The sequence below is a fragment of the Siphateles boraxobius genome, unplaced genomic scaffold (genome assembly GCF_051911475.1).
Source record: "Siphateles boraxobius isolate OS27281-9 unplaced genomic scaffold, OSU_SipBor_1 5, whole genome shotgun sequence".
NCBI classification, from domain to species: domain Eukaryota; kingdom Metazoa; phylum Chordata; class Actinopteri; order Cypriniformes; family Leuciscidae; genus Siphateles; species Siphateles boraxobius.
The window spans coordinates 5,935,001-5,952,437 of NW_027509141.1; the positions used below are offsets into that span (position 1 = coordinate 5,935,001).

General features: G+C 37.8%; 1 protein-coding gene across 1 annotated transcript in view; it reads right to left on the bottom strand.

Annotated features, from left to right (window-relative positions):
- Positions 1-948: 948 nt before the first annotated feature.
- syn2b (synapsin IIb) overlaps positions 949-17,437 on the bottom strand; it is a 122,970-nt gene continuing 106,481 nt past the window's right edge. The window contains exons 10-13 of the mRNA XM_077202611.1: positions 13,623-13,775; positions 10,231-10,297; positions 6,200-6,806; positions 949-2,153 (exon numbers count right to left, since the gene is read on the bottom strand). Coding sequence (XP_077058726.1) covers positions 2,024-2,153; positions 6,200-6,806; positions 10,231-10,297; positions 13,623-13,775 — 957 coding nt within the window. The 3' untranslated portion in view covers positions 949-2,023. The remainder of the gene's footprint in view (positions 2,154-6,199; positions 6,807-10,230; positions 10,298-13,622; positions 13,776-17,437) is intronic.

A 17,437-nucleotide genomic window follows, 5' to 3' on the forward strand; every position in this document is an offset into this window, starting at 1 on the left:
CAGCAAGATTATAATTACATACTGATACCAACCTTACAGACACTCCGTTGGAAAATATCATTGAGATATAGTTTTGCATACATGTTTTTCTCTCTTGATTTATTATCATCATTATCAGACCTGTGAAGCTCTCCAGTCTTGTGTCAAATTAGTGGGGATGGCTTGAAATGATTAGTTTAGTTTGCTGGATGGAATATGATAACATAGGCTAAATATTATTAACAGTTAGCAAAAATATTAGTCCCCTACTGCCACCTTCTGGAAACTCATATTCTCTAAGATTCATAATTAGGCTATGGAAAAAAAGAAATGGCAAATGTTTTTGAAACAAAAAAGCCTGTTGAATTGCACTAATTGAAAACAAATATGCATTGCATTCACCAAAATTATTAAATTAAATTATTCTCTAAGATTCATAAATGCTTACCTTCTATCAGAAAGAAAAAAAACATGAATTTCTTTCCTTTTTTTGAAAACCAAATGGTTTGTGTTCAGTTCACTTAAAAAAAAATTTGTAAACCCGTTGCCTTAATATTATTAAGTGGTAACACTTTACATTAACATTAGTTAATGTATTAACTAACATGAACTAACATTGAGTAATACATTTGTTACAGTATTTATTAATCTTTATTAATGTTAGTTAATAAAAATACAGTTGTTCATTGTTTGTTCATGTTAGTTCACAGAGCATTAAATTAAGTTATGTGAACTTGACAACTCCACATTACTTAATTTTTTCGATTAAGCATGAAGTTGATCTACTTAACAATTTTAAGGCAACAGTTTCCCTAAATTTCTTTTAAGTTAAATCAACTGATCACTTTTTACAGTGTGGTTGGGTCCTAAAAATATGAAGAAACGAACATAAACTGCCAAAAGGTTACAAACACATGCATAACACTCGATGCTTTAGCTGAATGCACATATAATGGACAGAATGCAAACGTATGTCAGTGGAATGATGCGCCACATGTTTATTGACACTTTACAGAGAAAACAATCATCACCGGGTCATGCAAAGCATTATCACTGCGCACAGAGAAAACACAACATGAACAGTGTGACGCCGGAATAAACATATATTCAACTTAAACTCCTGAGATGTTAAACGTACAGTACGATACAATATGCAGAGATACTATAAACATGGCACTCATGAATATCTTGACAGGTTGATAAGTGTTAGATGTCGCTAAAATATTCCACTGAAATCCCATCATTGCATTGAAAGCGACCAGTCCAAGCATTGATTATTGTAGGAAACTTGATTAGGAAAGTGCTTTATAAAGATCCCGAGGTATTGTTGAACGGTAACACTTTACAATAAGGTTAATTAGTTAACTACATTAGTTAGCATGAGCTAAGAATGAACTGCACTTATACAGCATTCATTAATCTTTGTTAATGTTAATTTCACCATTTACTAATACTTTATTAAAATCTTGTTAACATTAGTTAATGCACTGTGAACTAACAATGAACAGCTGTATTTTTATTAACTAATGTTAACAAAGATGAACAAATACAGTAATGTATTGCATGTTTAGTTCATGTTAGTTAATACTAATGTTAACTAATGAACCTTATTGTAAAGTGTTACCAGTTGAACTAATGTCTTACTGGCTAATGCTTACAACACACCTACTTGTTACACACACACACACACACACACACACACTACAGGGGATAAACAAGGGAAACTAGTCACAAATATTTGTCTCTGGGTAAAGAAAACACACTTTCATGATACAGCTACAACATTGAGGGTTATAGACGACTTCAGCTTTCTCCGGCCTCCTGTAACTGATCGCTTTAGATTCTTCCCTCCTCATATAAATCCCAGTGTTTCGACTCAAAAATGTAGACGCCAACACTGAACATCACGCTAACCTTCGTTAGTAACACTCGGATAATTACAGCAGAGTTGGGAGGATGGGTTAAATGTACACAGCTACATGTAGTTAACCTCAGGCCAGGATGAATCGAGTCCCTGGCCACCATATTGTCAACCATTGTGTTGTTAGTCAGAGAACAGGCTGGCAAAAGACTTTCGCAAGTTTCGGATGGTCTCCGCCTTAGTTTCGTCCTCGTTGCTGGAACGGAAGGTGTCTCCAAAGGCGTTGAAGGCATTGGTCAAAGACTGGGATTTGCTGCAAAACAGCGGACAAAGCAGAAGCAAAATTAGATCATCTAACTTTAGGATTACGCCTTCATTTAGGCCTTGTCCACACTAATACCTTTTCCTTTTTCTCTCCGTTTTGTCTTCTGTCCACACTGAGACGGCGTTTTTATTAATGAAAACAAAGCTTTTTGAAAACGGTCTCTAAAGTGGATACATCTGAAAACGCAGGTTTTGTGTTGTAGTGTGGACTGTGAAAACGGAGGTATTTGAAAAAGATGATGTAAGTTTAGTCATGTGACGCATATTGTACCAATAGAAATTCATGTTTATAGCGGTATTGTGCCTGTTATCTGCTATTCACTCTCACACTGTTGCTCAAATATGTTACTTCACACACTCTTCATATCACAGTCCTGCAAAGATGACAGAATTCACTCACATCTGCTGTCCTGCGGTGAAACATGAGCAGTTTTAGCGTTTTACACCAAACATATAATGGTGAGTGAGAGCGAGCTGGACCATCAGTGAATGCTGACATATTTTACTCTAAATAAAATGATCCTGCCAGAAGAATTGAGCGATAACTTTATTATTTAATTTTCCGTCTGGATCATCTAAGTGAGATGAATTTAGCGTTTTCCAATGTTTCAGTGTGGATGACAAACTTTTGGAAAACGCCTGAAAACGCTAGTGTGGACGGAGAGCTTTTTAAAACAAAAACGCCGTTTTCAAATGTATCTGAATTAATGTAGACGTAGCCCTAATTTCAGTGAACACGAGAGCAAGCTGTTGAAGGTAGAAGAGCTCAATCCCGCTCATGGAGATTTACATTCCTGCAGAGATCTCTGAACTGGACCAATCAAAGGATTCGGGTTCAATGCAAAGAAGGAGCGGTGGAATAGAGCTGAATCCTGCAGGAACTTAGAGCTGTATTCCAACTTGCATATTATGGGCCCTATTTTAACGATATAAGCGCATGGTTTAAAGCGCACGGTGCAAGTGTACTTAGAGCAAGTCCGAATCCACTTTTGCTAGTTTAAAAACGGGACAAATGGTCGACGCTCCCGGCGCATGGTCTAAAAGGGTCGTCTCTATTCTCTTAATGAGTAATGGGTGTGTTTTGGGCTTTACGTGGAATACACCAAAAAGAGTCTCATCTCCCATTCCCTTTAAAAGCCAGTTGCGCTCGCTCCATGGCGGATTCGATATTTACATGGAGGAATTTGCAAGCGGAAAAACTGAACGCTTCTCTAGCAAGGAAACAAATCTGCTCGTACGCAAGGCTAAAGCTGTGTGCGTGTGTGTGTGTGTGTCAGGTTAAAGCGTAAGCAGAACATCTACGGGACAAAGTGTATGTGCGTTGTGAAACCCGCCTATAGGCTCATATTACTAATGTGCCCTTTACATAACAAAAAAAAATACTGCGCCATTGACGTCAATGGCTCAGTCTATTTCAGTACCTCAAAATAGTCCATCTAAACACACCTGGTTTTCAGACCAGCAGCCCTTGCGCCACAGATGGGCACAAATGCATTTGCTATTGGAACACTGTGGCGCAGGACGTGAAAATGATAACTAGCAAAACACACTTGTGTCGCGCTTGGTGCTGCATTGCATCGGATGTATAATAGGGCCCTATATCAAGCTAGGATTAGCACAGGGGCGCCAAACTCGGTTCCTGAAGGGCCACAGTCCTGCAGAGATTAGCTTCAACCCTTATTAAACACACCTGATCTGGCTAATCAAGTCCTTCAGGACTATTTGAAAACTATAGGTATGTTTGTCGGCGCAGGGTTGGAACTAAACTCTGTAGGATTGTGGCCCTCCAGGAGCTGAGTTTGAAAATATAATGTCTATGCAAGAGAATTGATTTGCATTGTTTCTTCAGCTTTGGCTTACTAAAGCTTTTTTTGGACAGTAATTGTTTCTCAAGGGGTCGTAAGGTATATTCAACATTTCCAGGGTTAGTCGGTGATATTATTACCGTCTGAATCCAGAATGTCAGTGTTTTTCTCCCATCACCCGCGTAAAAATCCCCGGCCGAATCACCTACTATTTTTTGACAAATACCAAGGTCTGAATCCACATCTCTGAGTTTACAAGAAGATCACATCAAAATTCACTGTTTAAATCCTTTTTGATCACTGCCGATCACCGTATGAGAACTGTTGCGCTTCACTGTAATCTGCATGCAGTTTAAAAATGTACACTTTTATTACTGAAATGCTGGAAAGTATTTACATTCATCAGCGCTCCCCCTCAGCGAACAAAAAGGAGAAAGAGAAAAAAGCATGTAAACATTTGAAATGGGCCGTTAGTGTGACCGCAATATATATGATACACTTTTAAAATGTAGGCTATTATGCAATGCAAGAATATACGGACGTCTAGCTTCTTATTTTTAAAAATGAGAATTAAATAATTAAAAAATAAATGGAACATTATTTCTCTATTATTAAATTAAATAAAAATGTATTCGTATTATTCCAAGCATATAACATTTTGTTTACAGCAGACGATCATGCGAATTACCACGTGAGCAGTGCGTTCGTGAGATTATAAAACTCGCTCCTCCACCGTTAATAAATCTCTATCCGAATGCATGAGTTTTATCACTGAGGTACCATGCTAATTCATTTTTTAACAGACATCCACATGAGAAACAATTACCGTCCGAATAGGGCTAAAGCTAATATTTGACCATCGCTAGCATAGGCTGTACTTTTTGTATAGCATTCAAAAAGAGGATGGGATTTAGCCGATATCTCCAGGAGAATGACTGCCTGCCTCTAGTGTAAGGAATTGCAGAATAAACGGACAGTTGCACACTATTTCGATAGTCCACTTTAGACTGACTATGACATTCTACAGACAATAAGTAACTTTGCAGCCACATGTCAACTAGTCTCAGCCTCAGACGTCACAGCCATGGACTGCTGGCTGAACGTCTGATGCATAAGACACACAAAATGGGAAACACTTCAGGAGTTTTGAGGTCATCATCTGATTGGTTGAATTCTACAGGATTTCCTGTACATGTGTATAGAGTTTTTTAATGTTCTGCCTGGAAACAAACCCAACGAGATGCCAAACCCCCTAATGGAAAAAGAAATCCATCATGTTTACAACTGGCCAAAGAACGCTTTTCAGAATCAACTAAAGCTGGATTTTCAAAAGTATGTAAAGTTTGCGCCATAGACTTTTTAAAATACCTCCAAGAGTTTTACCTGCCAGTCTGTTATTGTATGGACATCAATGTTGCATTTTCACGTCCATAAACATGATACCGAACAAAACGAACTGTGATTGATTGCTTTGCATGTCAGTCAGAAGACCTCTGGGCCAATGAAAGCTGCTATGGCTACACCAAACTACATGCCAACTAACTCTCATTAGAGTATTAGTAGACTGTTGTTTTAGGGTTAGTAGAATGTACCTGCAAAGTTACTTATAGTCATTAGTATGGAAGCTTGTTTCCGCCACAGAATAAAACATTTTAAAAGATAATTGCAATAAAACTTTTTATCTCACAATTGCGAGTTGACATCTCGCAATTCTGACTTTATTTCTCAGAATTGTGAGATATAAAGTTGCAATTGCAAGTTATAAAGTCCAATTCTAAGGAAGAAAATACTGAGTTTATATCTCACAATTCTGACTTTATAAAAAACATTTTTTACTTTATATCTCACAATTCTGACTTTATAACACGCATTTGTGACTTTATATCACGCAATTCTGAGATAGAAAGTCAGAATTGCGAGATGAAAACTCGCAATTGTGAGGAAAAAAAGATTGTGAGATAAAAAGTTTCAAGATTCGAGTCGCAATTACCTATTTTATTTTTTTATTCTGTGGTAGAAACAAGCTTCCATACATTAGAATGTCTGTTAGGGAGCAAGAAATAAAGCGTTAGTGGATGTTACACTAGTACTTCAATGACTGGTAGTTGCAAAAGTTACTTGTAGTTAGTAGAATGTCTTAAGTGGACTATCGAAATAAAGAGGTACCATATGGACTCACTATGCAGCAAAAGATCTCCAAGCAATGAAGCAAAAGTGAAAAGATTCTTACTTCAAGAGAGGATGGGTTGACTTCTGCTGGGGTTCAGGCTGATCCTCCACAGGAGGCTGGGATTGGGTGGGTTGTTCCGGGGCTGGAGTGGGAACAGGAGCAGGAGCAGGAGCAGCAACAGGAGGCTGGGAAGGAGTCGCTCTAACTGGGGCTGATGGTGCTTCAGATGGAGGTCTGGCTTGCTCTCTGAGCACTGGTTTAGGTTGGAGCTGGGGTTTAGCTGGTGAAGGGGGTTTAATGGGAACTTTGGCTGGGGATTGCTCTAGATCTAGCTGGGTCTGACCAGGACTCGGATCTGCGGGTTTTGGGATGGCCTTGATGGGAGGTGGGGTTTGGGGCTTCGGCTGGATCTGAGGCTTGGAGTTCCTCCGAACTGGGGGCACTGGTTTTGGGGGAAGGGGTTTGGGGGGTAGTGGTTTTGGGGGCAGTTCGGTCAGCTTCCCTGGAGTGGGTTCTGGTGCTGCTTGAGCCTGGGGTTTGGGCTGCTGGGTGGTGGGTGGTAGAGTTGGGGTAGGGCCTGGTTTGGGCACTGGTTCCTGGGCAGGGACTGGCTCAGGTGTAGGCTCTTGACTCTTAGGCTGTGGTTCTTGGGGTTTCACTGCCCCCCCTAGGTTCAGTACAAAACAGAGTCATCATATTATACATTTTTGTAAACACGGAAGCTTGCAAGATGGTTTTAAATCCAGCACCAGAAACAATGCATGATTTATGATAGAGAATTAAGGCACCCCCATGACTGGCCAAAGTAACCATACAAAGGATATTGCCCAAGGTAAGGAATAAGGATAGTCATGTCCACAAAGCAAAAGGAAATTGCTTTTAGTCCAAACAAGCAGAATGAAACAGACAGGGGTGTGTTTCCCATACGACGGAAATGCATCGTTGTAGAAATCCACTAGGTAGTCACGACCGTTTCCTGAAACCGTATTGTCGCAAATTGGTCATTCAACCACATTGGTTAATGATGTCACACATTTGTTGGAGTAATAATACTTTTAATAAATCTATTTGAGATCGAATTAATGCGAGATGTTTTACTATAAATAACGGACATGGCATCTGAGGACTATTTCTCATTTTTCTCAGTTATTTTGCTTTATTTCCAGATTCAATCATAGACTCGTTCTAGAGCTCGTTCACACATGCGCACTATTCAAAAACTACGCTTTAAATCTCTTGACAAACTAAAATACGTAAATGACGTTTGTATGTGTTCTAAATAAAAGATATAGATTGCACTGAATGTCAGCTTGCTTATTTTGCTCAAGATCAGGATTTATTGAGTCCACGTGTCATGCAAACACTAAACTCTTCTAATCGCAGGTCAAGATCTAGATCTGTCGTTACAAACACACAACTCTGCGATGCTGTTTACGAATGTTCGTTAAAACGATAGTTTCGGGAAACACCGACTCGTTGAACTGCTGATAAAGACAGAACTCGCGACTAGTTGGCTAACGATGCTTTCGGGAAACACACTCCTGGATGGTTAGTTTGCAGCAGTATTATAGGTGAGGATGTGAAGAGTAATAACTGCAGGTTCACAACAACAGATCATGCATACAAAAGAACCAAGACCCAGAGGTGGCATGCGCCGTCTTTAAAACAAAGGCAGCTTTTCTTTTAGTTTTCACCCCTGGCCTTGATTGGGATGTTTTTTTCCTTGTATTGTTCCAGATATACTTTGTTGTGCGTTTTATTCAAAATCTTGATACGTACCAAACATAAAGGACAACTGGGATACATGCAGGAACAGGGGAAATGTGGGAGATTATTTGTTCTCGTGTATGAGAGATAATGATAATGATCTAGTTGTGAGTGAGCTGTCTCTTGTTTGTTTAAAGAAATGTTTGATTATGTTTCCCGATATATCACTATGAATGAAAATACACTGGGCTTTGACCCTTTTTGGGAGTTTTGTGTCTTTCGTAAAGTGTATTCCGATTTGAAATGAGGTTCAGTAACACAGAACAATAAGTCTGGAAAATGGGAGCTTTATTACTTTGGACATGAGGGGGAAAAGACTAGATCTATATCAGACACAAATCACAGTTATAACCCAAGTACTGGATTTAAAGAGGCAGTGACATCAGCAAAGCCTAATCAACCCAAGCTAGTGGATATTAAGTCACACACTATGGGACGCCACATCAGCATATGGAGATAGAGATCGGATTGTTTACAACTGACATTTTTTCAGTATGCTTGATGAGTACATTCATTGATTTCATTAGTTATACTTTTCACACACAAAAATATTTCTTTGGTAATGCATGCAAATTATCTTATGGTAACAGTTTCCATGCAATATAAGGACATATTTTCAACTCTGAACACTCTTTTGTGTTATAGATACCATCTTGCATGTTAATAAAACAGTTAAAAACATCAATATACAGAACAGGCACTACACTAAAAACACCAGACGTCCCTGTTATACATATTCAATCTTCTCCTAGAACACCAAGCATTATGTTTTTAAAACTGGAAAAGCTCATTATTGGTCAAATATTGCATTATTAAATGTCAAGGCCAAATCTGTAGCACTGTATTAGCTAATTTATTTTGCATAAAAAACACTGAATGGCTTAAAAGTGGTTCCTTGAAAATACCTCTAAGGAATCCTATAAAACTGCATTGCATTCATGACGCACCTCAGACCAGCTTTTAAACAGTCATAACAAAGATTATTGTAAGAGATTTGCAAAGAAAGCAAAATTACTTTCTTATTCGGGTGAATGTCATAAAAACGTGGTCACATTTCACGACAACATCGAAAGAAAAGAAAATATATTTTACAAACAGAAAATGAAGCCACGTTAATTATTTTGCATTGTGATATTATTTTCATGACAAATTCTCATCATGCATCTAGACAATTAACTTTTGAGGTTTTTTGGTATTTCCTATTATTCTCTTTGTCATTAGATTCTCATTACTGTAATTAAATAATTTCTTTAGTGTAACACAATGTAAAGTGTTTTACAATCTTTAAAATAATCAGAAATAACAAATATGCTGTAATGCTTTTTTTCAAATTACAATAAAACGTGAAAATAATTCACACCAATGCAATGCAAAAAACCTCAATGGTTTTAAAGTAAGCTTTATTTTCATTATGCAAAATATAAGTTCTTATATAATCTTGTGATTTTGGGGAGAAATATTAACATATCAGGTTTCTTGTGATTGACTATTCCACGACAGTAGGCTATATATTGCTCATAAGGATATATAACATAAGCTGACAGTCAAGAGTTCACGGGAGGACGGACTCATTCTCATTCTATTCTGAAACATTCCTGATGATTCCTAAAATTGATTGGCCTCAGTTTGGAAAGTAATGGCTATTCAGATTTAAGGAAATCCTTCAAATGTCGTTGTTTCCTCTTGGTTATTTTCTGTTAATAGTTCATCAGGCTGAACAAACATTTTCTTGGTAACCTTGAGAAAGAAAATGATTCAAAAAACCACCTCTTTAGAAATCATGCTGGAAATACTGAAACTGCAAATCTTATTTCGTTAAAAACACACATTTAAGATGTGAACACGAGGACATCACTCATGCAAAACCACAAACACTACGCTTGAATAAAAAACACCACATGTATAACACACACACACACACACACACACACACCTGAAAGCTAGACGATAAGGAACCACCCTTACTGAAATAAATCTTTCACAGTACATATTGAGCACACGGACACCACAGCACTGGACTTTAGGCACAGTTAGAATAGTTCTTGACCCCTGAAACCACATGACTAACAGTGACACACACACAAACATACACACACACTCACACACACACACACACACACAACGACAGAACAGTGAACAGGACAGAGAAACGACATCTTCTGAACTACGCCATCTGTCACTATCTGAGCCTCAACCAGCACCAGGGAACTGAGCTCTCGTGTTATAGTGGTTTATCTGGGATTGTGGTAGTGGAAATCATTTTGCCTGGACTTGTTTTGGTCCGACAGCAACTCCATTACAGTCGAGAATGTACTGTAAACAACCTTGTGGAGGAGGACGCTGGCCGAGGGTCTTATTGGGGTCAGTCAGGCTTTCTTTTAAGGCAGCGCTCTGTGAACACACACAAAGAAACTATGAAGGTAATATGATGCCATAAAGAATCGCATGCGCAGGGTAAGATTTGTGAAAGTGTAAATAAAATTTGCATGTGCAAGAGAAGATTTGTAAGGGTGTAAATCGCCTTTCAAGTGTAAGAACAAAAATATTTGCAGCATTTTACTGTTATTTGTAAAATAAATACGATCTGTATTTTTCTGACTTCTATATTTCCCCGCTTACACTTTTGGCAAGTTTTTAATGTTGTTTATATGTCTATGTGGTGTTTTTAATATGCTTTAAGACAAACCAGGTGTAAATTCTTAAGTCGATAGCATTGCTGAGTATTTTCTCCTTAAAACTGCAGTGAACCAAAGACAGTCTCAAAAACACGCTTTGAAATCGCTGGTGTTTCTGACATCACAAACTACCTTGTAACCAATCAGATCAACGTGTGTTACCGCATTATAAAAACTGATGACTGGTAATTAACTGCTGTGGTTTCTTATGCATTTACTGTGCAGAATTCCCCCGGTGAGCTCATTTTCAGAAAAATAAATCAGGGTTCACTCGTGCCAAGCTTGAGGGATTTATGCCAGCCTACCTAAACTGTGGTCAGAAATGTGTGTAAGGTGACAGTGGCACATGTGTGCCTCGCAAAATCAGTAGTAGCCGAGTAGGCGTCCAGACTGTCTGAGACTGTCTGTCATATTGAGAGGTCAGAGGTCACGGTGTGTTTCTGGATCTTCTGATCTTTGAGGTCGAGCTGTTTCTCTGCCCACCACACACACCTACACACTCCTACACACACCTACACACTCCTTCTGAGGAAAGTTTTGCATCAGGTGCAGATTCACTCCAGAGCACTATATACAGTAACACCAAAAATCTAATTCAGTATTAACTCATATAATCAGCCTAATGTTGCACAGCTTATTAAGCAATCATGATTTATTTATTTATGCAACATGTATGTGTGAATTAAAAGTAAAAATTTGCCAACGAGAACGATGCTGAAGATAAAGATGTGTTCTGGCGACTGGCGTGTTTATTGAACACATCAGATCAGAGTAAATAGTAAATGGAGAGTCAGTGAGAAGCTCGTCTGATTGGCTACATGATAAAGGTGGACACGCCTCCTCTGCAAGACTCAGTGAGAGAATCGTGCAAAAACTGGAAGCGCAGCTAAAAGACGACGCAACTGTACAAATCGGGTTATTTCGGTAACTTTTTTGCCTCATGTACACAACAAGTCATTTAGACATTTGCAACAGTTTTTTTTTTTACACAAAGGTTGATTTCACGCGATCAATCTGTTTTTCAGCTCCTGACTCTGTTGTTTTCGGTTGCAAATTGCTGCTCTCAGGCTTGCAGTGCTTTTAGACGTATTTGTGCGTGGGGGAAAACGTGCCAAAAGTGTAAGCGCGGAAATATAGAAGTCAGAAGAGTAAAGATCATATTTATTTTGCGTAAGCATGAAGCTGCAGTTTCACAATACATGCATTACATTTACAAATAACAGTAAAATGCTCCAAATATTTTTTCTTACACTTGAAAGGCGATTTACACCTTTTCCAATCTTCTCTTGCACATGCAAATTTTATTTACACTTTCACAAATCTTACCCTGCGCATTCGATTCTTTATGGCATCATATTACCTTCATAAGAAACCTTCTTCAGTCTTACTGGACATTCAAGATTACATTTTAAGCACATTTCTGGTGATTCTACACCAGGGGGCAACACTGGACACATTTACACATTTACAACACTGGACACATTTAAAGGGACAGTCCACCTAAAAATTACAATTTGAATGTGGTTCAAATCTGTCTGAGTTTCTTTTTTCTGTTGAACACAAATAGAAGATATCTTGAAAATGTTTCAGTGTGTTTTTTGTCGATATGCAATGAAATTGGGGTGTAATATTGTTTTGGGCCCCAATGCCTTCTATTGTAGCAGTCTTTAAAATAAAGAAAGTCTTTGAGGTTTGTAACCACATGAAGACCAGTAAATGATAACACTATTTTTATTGTTAGGTGAACTATCATTTTAGGTTCAATGCCAGAATAAAGTAAACAGCAGTGATATTTTAGTTATGTTTTAGTTTTATTAAAATCCAGCTTTTAATGTTGTTTATATGTCTATGTGGTGTTTTTAATATGCTTTAAGACAAAGGATGTGTAAATTCATAAGTCGACAGCATTGCTGAGTATTTTCTCCTTAAAACTGCAGTGAACCAAAGACAGTCTCAAAAACACGCTTTGAAATCGCTGGTGTTTCTGACGTCACAAACTACCTTGTAACCAATCAGATCAACGTGTGATCGTCAACGAGTGGATCTCTGAGCTGAGTGAGTGAGTGGAGGCGGGGCTCATTTGCATATTCATAGAACTGCGCATACTAAATGAGGCAAGGGTGTCGAGTTACATTCAAGATATTTTAAGCCATGAAGACATTTTTTTCAAGGAAAAAACGTACAATTATAAACTACATTTAAGTTTAGAATTATTGATACAATTATTGACTATAGGGGGACTCTAATTGCTTTTGTTTTTATATTTTTGGTTTGCGTGTTAGATTTTGTTTAATGTTTTTGTAATTTCATCATGTGCTTTTGTCATCAAATTAACTTTTTTGTTCTCTTTTTAAATATTACTATTTAGGTTTTAGCTTCAGTTTTAGTTTTAAAGTCAACTTAATAATTTTAGTGCTTGAATTTAAACTTTTTGCAGTTTATTGCCAAAGCAACATTTCTAATTTTCGTTTAGCTTCAGTTTTTCAATTTTATGTCAAGTTTATTTCAATTAAGAGATATGTTTTAATACTTACATACAATAACCCTGGTCTGTTAAAATCCTGTATATGCAAACACACATTGTTTTGCACAATGTGCTGTACGTTTGTTTATTCGAATATCATTTCTTGCACCAAACGGATAATATCCATTGAGTCAGTGTTATGAATCCTGAAACTCCTCTCGATCACCACCAGAGGGCCTGAATATTAGTCTATTCCCTTCTAAACTACATTTCCCATGATCCCGTGCCTGGACTGATTCCCTGCACGCCTGTCTCCTATTCCTGTGGATATTTAAGCACTGAACTAACACTGTTTTAACATTACTGAGCATTATTTGTCTTTTGATCCGTGGACTGTTTCTCTGGTTTATGATTGTTTGCTGTCTCTGCCCTTCCTGCACTGTTATTATATTTATTTAAACATTCATTGCTTGTTTGCCTGATGGTGGTGTTAATGTTAATAAAGCTGCATGGATCTAAACCCCAGTCCCTCTGTATCATCAATAGGGTTTATGATGGTGTGGGTTTGGTGACGTACGTGTGCAGGTTGTGCAGTGGTCGCAGTTGTGTGTGGAGAACGAGAGGTCGAGCGACTGGGTTCCTGGTTCATCTTGGCCAGAACGATGGCGGAGATCAGCTGACGGTCCTCAGGCTGGTGTTCACCAATGAGCTGCATCGAAGAGCCCACCACCTGCACACACACACACACACACACACACACACACACACACACACACACACACACACACACACACACACACACACACACACACACACACACACACACACACACACACACACACACACACACACACACACACGATAGCATTAATGCATTAAGAGGAGCAGCGGCGGTTCTCAGCATTCAAGGGAATCCAAGACACAAAACAACAGTATTGAAGGGACAGTTCACCCATCATTTACTCTTCCTCATGTCGTTCCAAACCTGTTTGAGTTTCTTTCTTCTTCTGAATCTAAAGGAACATATTTTGAAGATTGTAAAAAAATAATCCTGTAAAAAAAAACGGCAACCACAGCTGCCAATAGTTTACTGTTTTTTTACAGGATTTTTTTTACAGTGTATGAACATATGAAGAGTATATGAACTATTTATAAAAAATAATAACTACACAAAGACACCCCAGGTGAATAGGGTGAAATATTTACTAATAGAAACCACCAGTTGAATGATTGCATTAAAAATTGCAACAAAAAAATGTATTACATGTTTTCTGAAATGTTGTTTAAATATGCAAGTTAGGTATTATCAAGTTAATTAAAAAACAATTTACACACATTTCCAGAAGAGAAATCTGAACATTGGATAAAGCATTTTTTTTAATTCTTGTTAGTCTTTACACACTGTAAGAAAATATTGCTGTGATTATTTATCACAACTTAAAATTCAACATTGGAATAGGGAATAATGTGTTGAAACCTTAAAAAGGTAGGTGCTCGTGCTTGACTTAAAATATAAATAAATATAGTTTAACTTTAGTTTAGTTAAGTTGGAAAAATTTTAAGTTGTTACAACTAAAACGCACATTTCTTTAAGAATAAAGACATTAATAAACTGTAAAGCTGCTGAAGTGGAGATGTCTACAGACGTGAAGAGATCAAGTGCAATAAAATAAACACTTAAAGGCACACTATGCAAGAATTGTACCTTAATATAACAGCTTCAAAGTCATTTCGGTGGTAAACAAACTCTTAGTAGGACGAATCATCCTGGTAGTAAAGCTTGGGGGGGACGCCGCTGGAAAAACCAGCAATGCAAGTTTGAGAGGAGCGCCCCCGACAAATCTCGCGAGAATCACGAAATGCTTTACGGCAACGACGTCACACATATCAACAACAACATGAAGCACGAAGACACTTGCACACATTTCAGACGTGATACTCGAGTCGAAGATGGAAAAAGCAAAGAAAACGCGGTCGGAAGAGACTAGGAAAAGGAAATGAGAATCTGACCGCGTGAGGAACCGGACAAGAGTCCCACTCGCTCGGGCATTTACTTGTTGGCGCGAGCTAAACAGCAGCACTGGATGCAACAGCATCTTGTTAATGGACTAGTAAGTAAATATCTTATTTGTAACTTGTTTGCGTTCTATATTGTATGTTTTTGCGCTTACTTGTAGTATGTCATTTTTTACGATGCTGTTCATTCATCCATTGTTGATAATTAGACCAGTCCAATAATTTAACATGAGATTATCATGAGAACAGTTGTCAATATCTCACATAATTATCAGGACACAAATAAGCCTAGAGGTTGTAAATACTGTAAACGAGCACAATTGGCAAACTATTATGATAAATTGCAATAATCATGTCTAATGACATCATAACGGTGAATGTTATTAAATAATGCAACGTACATTTAACTTTATTGATGTCATCTGGCGTTTTGTAATGTTTACATTACACTCAAAAAACACAAATGAAATTATACAGTAGTCCTAGACTATAGGCTATTTACTTGTGATTTAGCAGCAATCATGTAAAAACGTTATAAGCCAGCAAACGCGGTAGGCAACTTTATTATTATAAAGTAGAATAACACTTGACATATAGTTATTATTAACCTTTTACCGTCATCAGTAGTTCAGTAGACTATGCAGTAGCCTAATATTTGTATGAAATCGTGAAACATTACCTGTTCAATATCTTCGGAGTCTATCTGTGCCTGTTACGTGCCCGACGCTTCTATTCTACCGAACAGGTACCAGTGTGGGGTGGCGTGGGTTGGGTGGGGGCAAGTACTTGCACGACAGTGCAAGTATTCCACAGTGACTCTAGGAGTCGCTGTTTGACAAAAACGGAATTCCTGCATAGTGTGCCTTTAAATGTGTGTTTTGGATGTTTTCTGTCCACTGGTCTGAAAGAAAACATGTTATGGAAGCCAAATAAATTAGACTGAATTCTCCACATGGACCAGTGCTTGAAAAAAACTGTAGTCTCGCCTTAATAAATGTTCCTCTTTAATTTGAATAATTTCACCCCTTTTCCTGAGAGGACGGGACGTGATGTTGGACAGGGAACAGGTAGGCATGTAAGTTGGACTCTCACTTGTGTTATATTATTAAATCTATCAGTTTACAGATTGTGATGTGCTGTCAATGAGGATAGAAAACAGTTTCCATAGCAACAAGTCATATCGCCAAGTCTCACGATGAAGCCAAGCATTTCCACCACAGAAATCCAATTTTGAATATTATAGTTCATCATCTGACATGCAATTACTTTGACATTGACTTGTAGCCATAAGCAAATCTCTCTTCTATACTAAAGGAAGAAAAATGTGTGTTTTTTGTAGACAATGATTTGATTTCAGAATTCTGTCATTGTGGCGCGACACCAGGAAGACAATCATGACCACATCCTTCCTTCATGGAAATTCAAAATATTGTCTATTCAACCACATTAACCCTAAGGTTATTCTACTCAACAGAATGTGTTAAAGGGACCATCAAAATAAAGAGAAATCCAAAACTGTTGCCGCCTTAGTGTGATTTTCAATTCAAACTCTGTTATTTTTATTAGTGTGGTAAATGGTAAATGGTAAATGGACTGCATTTATATAGCGCTTTCACAGACCGAATGGCCACCAAAGCGCTTTACATAGTTGCCTCACATTCACCCATTCATACACACATTCATACACCGACGGCGGTGTCAGCCATGCAAGGCGCCACCCAGCTCGTCGGGAGCAGTTGGGGTTAGGTGTCTTGCTCATGGACACCTCGACACTTGGTCAGGTGGAACCGGGGATTGAACCACCAACCTTTCGGTTTGTAAAGATAAAGTTACATTTCCTTTATGCATGTAGAACAGAAGCAGAGTTTCATGTTAATGACAATCATGATTGTTGACCATTTAAAAAAATAAAAATAAATATGATAATAATAATAAAAGTAAAAAGTACATCCCACCATGGGATGTAAAGCTTTTAGATGTACGTCTCAGAGTCTTTGGAATACCTTACCTCAAGACATACAAAATGCTTTTCAATTTCTAAATCATATCTTAAAACAAAAAATTTTTTTGAACTTTTCTTTTATTTCGTATTATCAAGTGCAGTCATACAGTATGTCACGAATGAACATTTGATGGTACAATAATGATGGTGCAGTAAAGTGTCATGGGCAAGTCTACAAATAGAACAGCAGTCCATTGATACCTTCCATCCCAACAGGAATATAGGTGAGGGGAAAGATCCTTATCTCTGCAGTACCACATATACGTTTGGTAGATAGTACAGAATTTTTTACAATACATATGACCATTGGTAGATAAATGATAAATAAATTAAATAAAAGTAAGAAAAATATAGTCTACATAATAGTCATATCA